Source organism: Anomalospiza imberbis, chromosome 5, assembly GCF_031753505.1.
Source record: "Anomalospiza imberbis isolate Cuckoo-Finch-1a 21T00152 chromosome 5, ASM3175350v1, whole genome shotgun sequence".
NCBI lineage: Eukaryota > Metazoa > Chordata > Aves > Passeriformes > Viduidae > Anomalospiza > Anomalospiza imberbis.
The window spans coordinates 21,442,018-21,449,910 of record NC_089685.1 but is presented as its reverse complement, the minus strand read 5'-3'; the positions used below and the strand labels follow the sequence as shown (position 1 = coordinate 21,449,910).

Sequence of the window (7,893 nt, the reverse complement as noted above, 5' to 3'; positions counted from 1 at the left end):
GTTGACAGATATTGATGGCCAGCATGTTTCAGAAGATATTGCTAGTTCACCATCATTCACTGCTAAATAGAAAAAAAGAAAGAAAAAAAGAAAAACAAAAACAAACAAACAAAAAAAACCCAAAAAAACCACATCAGAAAAACAAACAATAAACAGCACAAAGTTTACACTTTTTTTTGGTAATTCTTCTTACTGAAAGATGACTGTCATTAAAAATAAAATAATATATAATCTATTAGAAGAAAATATAATGTAGCTGTTCATTTAGAATAAAGACTTGAAGGCTCTCTCCAGATGCACATCAGTCAGTGACAGCGAGCAACAGCTATTGAAAGAATAGCCACTAGAGGCCTTCAGTCGCTCGGCCCGTCAGAAGTGATGAAGGCGCAGCCCCCCAGCCCACCCAGGGCTTGTTACCCTTAAATCTCTGGGTGACTCTCCTTTTCCCCCAGCACACCACAATTCTCCATGTGAAAAAAAAATCTCACAGGTGCTCCAAATGGACATGAACAGCTGATTCTCACTCTGACAGTCCTAGAAAAAATAAGGGAATTAATAAAAAATTCAGTTGTGTGATTTGCTACAAGCAATGTGTGACACTGCGGGAGCAGTGCTCCCCACAGCTGCTGGCATGCCGACCTCCTCCCCTTAGCTGCCTTTCCACCGACCCCAACCTCCTGCAAACACCTTGGTGGGATAACAGCATTCCACTAGAAAACTGTGAGAGGAAGTCCACTGAACAACGGCGAGGGTGTTTTATTTCCAGCCCTGTGACAGCTCAGGATTAAATGGATTTTCATTGTTCTTTCCCTACTGCAATGTGGACACGATGCCAGTGTAAGTGCGCCTGGGGTTTTATTTGGTGCCGCCCCCCCGTCTGCGAGGCTGGTATTCTCCCACTGGCTGCCTGCTCTAAATATGGCCATGGCCAGTGTGTCAATAATCCCCCTCTTTAAGGGACTTGCAAACATTAGTGTTGGGACATTCTTGCTGTTCAGATGTCTAGCTGACGTCTGATGCTTAAAACGGAGCATGCTTTCATCCCTTCATGCATTGTCGTAAGCCCCCGATGATTTCTCTTAAAAGGGTGCCTCTGGCTATGCAGGGAAACAGTTGCTGACCGCACGAGACACAGCCTGCTTGCTTCAGCCTTCTTGAATGCCTGGTCACTGTAGCTTTGTGCCAGCCTGACCAAGCAGGACCATGTCTACCTTTGGGTACAGAAGAGAGCTGAGTAAATATGAAGACATTGATGAAGATGAGCTCCTCGCTTCTCTCACTGAAGAGGAGCTGAAGGAGCTGGAGCGGGAGCTAGAGGACATAGAGCCCGACCGTAACCTTCCAGTGGGACAGCGGCAGAAGAGCCTGACGGAGAAAACACCAACAGGGACTTTCAGCAGGGAAGCCCTGATGGCCTACTGGGAGAGGGAGACCAAGAAACTCCTAGAAAAAGAGAGGTTGGGTGCATGCGAGAAGGTAAGATGCTGAGGCATTTGCTGTTTCCTATAGGCATTTGGTTTTATTCTGCATTGGCATGATCTCACTCACTGATTTAATTTCTTTCCAGTTTCTTGTAGCATTTTTAAGAACATTGTTGGCCATACCTCTGTGCCCCTGCTAAAGTGCTGAGTATTGGTTCAGAGAGCATTTGCTCTCTCTGGAGGTGCCTTAAGTGCTCTGTTCAGAACAGAAGAAAGTGCCATAAAAACTGTCATTAGTGATTAAAATAGGAAAAAAAAAAAGGGCATGTTAGAAATTACTAATAGGTAGAGATGTGGGCTTTTGGATAGCATTTGACTTTTTAAGAAAGCTACACAAAATGCCTTTCCTTAAAAACCAGCCAGTATTGACTGCTGAGAAACATGTAAGGAAGATAATTTTGAATACATGTTATGTCAGAAGTTGAGTAAGCAGATGCCAGGCTTTGTGCTCGCTGGAAGAAAGCAGCTTGTGTTGCAGTCAGCAGCTTGTGTTGCTTTGTTCCTGCTGAGGATCCTTGGCATGGTTCAGGAGTCTTCTGGCAACTGTAGTCAAACGGCAGCTGTACATTATTTAAAAAGTGGCCTGGGATAGAGTCATCAGTCAAACCATTTAACTGCATTCCCAAGAAAAAAACAACCAATAGTGTTTGTCAGGCAACTCATCCCCCAAAATAAAAATGTTAGTAATAAAAGCCATTTCCTGAACTGCAAACGAACAGTACAGCTGGGCAGGAGTGAAGGGCTGAGTCTTGGCAAGCAGTGAGCACTCTCAGACTCAGCTGATGTCCACGTTGGCACTCCTAATTCTTGCTAAAAGTGTATGTGAGACTGAGCCCAACCAAAAAGCAACTTCTGTTTTCATGATGGCTCCATGTACTTTCAAAGCAAAGTGGGGACTTTGGGATTTTTAAGCACTGCTTCATACCAAGCTTTTACTGTGTTTATAGGGACACATTTTCCCATGTTTAAGCAGAAAGTAATACAACAAAGGCAAAGACAGCAAAACTGAACTCAGAACCTCTGACAGCCTTGATGTAGAAGCTTATTTCATTTGCAAGGAAATAATTTCAATTTATACATTAGATAAAATATCTTCCTAGAAGAAAGTCAGATAGATTAAATTACCCTGCAATATCTAGGATGTTTTTACATTTAAGTATTTTTTCTTGCTTGTGAATGGTGGTATAAGGTCTTTGCAGGCAAGAGCACAGACCAGTAGCTGTCATCAGACCATTAGTATCAGCTTGCAGACGTCGACTTCACTCCCTGTTTGTCAGTCCTAGAGAGTAAATGGCAAGATTAATGTTTATTTCCAGCTTAGCCTGGAACTCGAAACCTGGGCGCTTCTAAAAAACCTGCTGAACAGGTCTAGTTCAGTATCTTATACAATCGCAGGATCTTTCTTTTTATTTTTTTTCCTTTTTCCATGTATATACAGCATTAATGATGGGTACTGGCTAAACCTCCAAGTCCTGACAAAAGACTATACTTTTTGATCTGAGAACAAAACTTCCAAAATGCATGTTGAAATGCTGATATAGGGTCACAAAGACTGTCTTCACTGATGGCAGTGAGAAAGGTCCTTGAAAACCATTTTCTTCTTGCTTTCAACTGTCTGGAAATTATGCACCTTTATCTAAGATGGTTATTCATGCTCCTTCTATAGTTGGTGGTGACAGATCAGCTGGTCCAAAAGGCAAACAACTTGCAGATAGCCATTTAGGGTGAATAACTTGTCCTCCCCAGATATTTACCTCTGCATTGATTCTCTTAGTCCTAACTTTTCATCATATTACTCCCACAAAGTAAGGTGAAGCCCTACAGGTTGCCTGCAGCAGTCCTGTGCCACAGTGCTGCTACAGTAAGAATATGTCTCCGTATTCAATTCCAAAATTATCACGCAGATTATTATGACACCAGACAATGTACATGACAGGCAACCCTTTGACCTCAGAAATGCCACTCAAAAAAAAAGTAGGTTTTTATTAATTTAACATTGCTAAACATATCAAAAGTGAATTTAAAGGCACCTCCTTCTGCTCATCTGTATTATATATTCCTTCAGATAAAAAACCAAAGCCATGAAGACAGGGTTTTGGATACCTGGTGTTTTCAGGTCTTAAAGCCCTACACATATATAGAAGATACAGATATAAATCTTAATCCCATAATAAACCTATAGGTAGCACAGTATCTCTCAGCATAAGAGCCTTGCTGCAGGAGAAGCAATAGGGCTGGGTGCTACAAGATCTCTGTGTCCAGGACAATGCAGTCAGACCCTGCAAGACACACAGGTACTGAATGCTCAGGAGCATCAGGCAGAACAACGCAATGTCCTGTTTCATTAAGAGTCACAGTTCTGCAAACATTACAATTAGCATCTTTTTTGCATGTTTCCCAGCACAGAATTCTGCTGAAAACTGAGAAGCAGTGCCCTGCATTTTAACAGTTCTGTATTTTCAGAGCCGGATAACTAAGCAAACCTAAAACTGCACAGATTGTCTAAAAATAGGCTGTCCTATTAGTAACACTTTTTTTTTCCAGAAACAGAATCGCTGTGTCTCTTCAGAGTGTACTCGCTTTGGAAAATACAATCTAGTATTTTACAGAAATTAAAACACAAGTACTGCTAAAGTACTGCATACAGAGCAATTATAATTCATCCGAAGTTTTATGAACATTTACAATTGTAAAGAAAAATGCATACCTATAGTTTTTCCAGTAGACAAAACATGACATGGGAAGACCTTTTGAGCAAGAGGTTTAAGGTTGGTTGTAGATTCTGGGTTCTGTCACACCCCATAGATCCCCATTGCACAACTGGAGCCCTCCATGGGGAGAGTGAGGCTTTCCTGGGGTGAAGACATTTTCCTGCTCCTCTGCATAGAGTTCTCTTTTGCCACTATAATTGCTAAAGGCAGCAAGCAGAGCTTTGGGGCATGGTTCCAAATTTTCCTTCCTGGTACTCACCAAAACACACAAAAAGAACCTTGTGTTTCAGAAAAACAGTGCATTTGCTCTGTAGACAATGAGTTATAACAATTTACAGTATGGCGGCTGACCTGTGACAGCTGGCGGTGAGCACCAGCTTAGCTCCTGACAAACACAGAGAAATTCAGGGGTTATTGACATGTAGTTACATCTTCCCTGTGGGAATGCATTTCAGTCCTTTCTTCACAAATAATTTATTAGTATGTGCAGCCCATGCAGTACATCCAAAGTATTTTTGACATGACTTCTGTAATTCTGTACAGTTTTGCATGCTGGTATACAAGGCTACACGTGCAGACACTATTTGTATTTTAATGCATGGCAACCATTAATTTTTTAGACATACTAACATATGCAAGGGAGTCTGAGATGTCTAATCGTCATGAAATGAAGAAGCTTGTTGCTCATGTTCATTCTGAAATTGTTGTCTTATGTTTCTGCTGTCAAGGATCCAAATTATATCCCCTTGTAGACATGCCAACACATAGAAAACCTGAAGTATGTATATGTTATAATACCTTGTATCAAGTTTTCTCTTCACAGAAATCACTGACATTGGTAAAGTGTTTGCAATTTATGCTAAGCATTTTCTAAAGAATGTAGAAGAAATAATGTTGAAAAGGTGTTAGTTGAAACATTTTCTGTTCTCCTAACTGTATCTGTTTGTTTTTAGCTTTCAATGTTAATTTATATAGTGTCAGTATAATTTTTCCTGTGCTAAAAGGCAGCAGTTACATTACTTCAATCATGTTTAACACCCACACGTACATTCCTGTTCAGGATTCTGAGCAAGAAGAGGACAATTCAGAAGAACTTCAAGAAGAATGTTTCACGGGAAGCAATAGTGAAGTGTCTGAGGAGGCATATACTGAAGAGGATGATGAAGAAGAAGAGGAAGATGAAGATGAAGATGAGAGTGATGATGAGAATGAGGAAGAGCAAAATGCTGCAGCTGGTAGGCATTCTGACCACGTCAGACACAAAAAGTGTAATGGTGCAAAGGACAATGAAAGCTTCCTCAATGGCCATGATGGAAAAGACAGTGATAGTCGGAGCTTAAAAAGCAGTGCCATCCACCCTTGTGGAAATCCAACAGTTATTGAAGATGCTTTGGAAAAAGTTAGGAGCAACGACCCTGACACCACAGAGGTCAATCTGAACAACATTGAAAACATCACTTCACAGATGCTTATACAATTTTCTCAAGCCCTGAGGGACAACACAGTGGTTAAGTCATTCAGCTTGGCTAACACCCATGCTGATGACAACGTGGCAATAGCTATTGCTGGTATGTTAAAGGTTAATCAGCATATAACTAGTCTGAATATTGAGTCAAATTTTATCACAGGCAAAGGCGTGCTGGCCATCATGAGAGCTTTGCAGCATAACAAGGTTCTAACAGAACTGCGGTTCCACAATCAAAGGCACATCATGGGCAGCCAAGTGGAAATGGACATAGTCAAACTGTTGAAAGAGAACACCACTCTGGTAAAGCTGGGGTACCACTTTGACCTTGCTGGCCCAAGAATGAGCATGACAAGTATCCTGACAAGAAATATGGATAAACAAAGGCAAAAGCGTATGCAGGAGCAGCGGCAACAAGAGTCAGGTTGTGATGGAGCTATCAGTCCAAAGACCAAAGTTTTGCAGAAGGGGACACCTCGGTCCTCACCTTATGTGTCGCCTAAAAGCTCACCATGGTCTTCCCCAAAGCTCCCTAAGAAAGCACTGCCAGTGAAATGTCAGCCTTCAGCACCTGCACCCCCACCTCCCCTTCCCCCCTCGCCCCCACCTCCCCCTCCTCCTCCCCCTCCTCCGGTTATTCCAGAGAAGAAGGCACCTACCAGGAATATAGCTGAAGTCATCAAACAGCAAGAAAGCTCAAAAAAAGCCTTACATAATGGACAGAAAAAGAAAAAAGGCAAAAAAAGCAGAAAAAATGAGAACAGCATATTAAAAGAAATTAAAGATTCTTTAAAATCAGTCTCAGACAGAAAATCAGAGGAAGGTTCACAACCCTCCACCCGGCCATCCACCCCACAAAGGTCTCTCCATGACAACCTTATGGAAGCAATTCGGGCAAGCAGCATAAAGCAATTAAGGCGGGTAAGTAAGAGATCCTAGTTCAGTAACTGATTGTGGTCCAAATATAGCACAAGCTCAGTTAATTTTAGTACACACGTTTAGTTAAAAAAAAAAAAAATCTTAGAAATGTGAGCATAATAAAGCACTTGGGAGGAGGCTTCCCTCTGATTAGGCTTTTCTCAACACAGTGATTTCTGTCTGGCTGTGATTTTGACAGAAAGTGGGGTACTTTCCCAGGCTCAGTCTTGTTATGGGAGATGATGTGTAGCACAGAGCTCTTGGTGGTGTATATCTGGCAGGAATTTCAGGTATTTTGTCATCTAGACTGTAGGAAATGTAATGACTGCTTTTCTCTTCCCTGTTTCATAGGTGGAGGTACCAGAAGCGCTTCGGTGAAAGCCTGGATTGCAGCAAAAGCAGAGCAGTGTTCGAGGGGAGGCTGCTTGTCCTTTCACTGGTGGTAACATAGACTGTCTAGAAAGCTGCTTCCAAAGTACACTCTTAGATTCAAGCCATTTCTCTTTTATTTCAAAGAAATAAACCTGCTAAATACAAAATAATGCTTTAAAGGATCTGTTTGCATTGTAATCTGTAAATATGGAAATAATTTTCTTTTTTATTTAATGAGATTTATATTGAGAAGTTGTTGCTTATTTAGATATTCTTGTCAATATCTGATTGCACATAACTGGACAAGTTCTTTACACTGAGATGTAATAGTTTACCAGCCTGTGGTTTCTTCTTTTTCTTTTTTCCATGAATTTACAATAAATGTGGTTTGAAGCTTTCATGCAGATGCATGGTCCTGGCTTTCTGTGAGTGAAAACCCACCAGATGCTTGCATCAAATTCATGAGCACTGGGGAAGTCTCCTGGGAAAGAACCTGAGATCTTTCTCAACTGCACCTGAGCATATGTGGAGGACAGTACCTGAGTCTATATGTTAGTGCAGTTTTATATTTGTATTGGAAAAAACAGTTTATAAGGCCATTAAAACTAAGCTATGGGTTGTGTCAGGTCACCAGTATGGCACACCAGGTCCTGAACCTTGGCCTAAACAACTGGAGGATGAACAGAGCCGTAGTTCTCCTTGACTTACAGGCTGATAGTTAATGTCAATATTTTAAGGATGCAGCAGAGTTATTCAAGAGAGATCCCTTCAGTACTAGTCCTGTCTGTAATCAGAACTAACCCCAGTGCAGACAGAGAAACTTGAAAAGCAGCCCACCAACCAGGTGGAAAAAGGCTTTCCTCTGGTATCAGTTGAACAACAAGCAGGGTGTGAACTGTCAATATGATACAGTGGAAGCAGAGCCAACGTCCCTTGGAGATGCACA

At 41.5% G+C, this 7,893-nt stretch overlaps 1 protein-coding gene across 1 annotated transcript; it reads left to right on the top strand.

Moving 5' to 3' along the window:
• Positions 1-1,064: 1,064 nt before the first annotated feature.
• Positions 1,065-7,353, top strand: LMOD2 (leiomodin 2). Its single transcript, XM_068189846.1, has 3 exons — positions 1,065-1,476; positions 5,253-6,578; positions 6,927-7,353. Exons 1-3 carry the CDS (start codon positions 1,204-1,206, stop codon positions 6,951-6,953), a joined length of 1,626 nt encoding a protein of 541 aa, XP_068045947.1. The 5' UTR covers positions 1,065-1,203; the 3' UTR covers positions 6,954-7,353.
• The last annotated feature ends 540 nt before the right edge of the window (positions 7,354-7,893 follow it).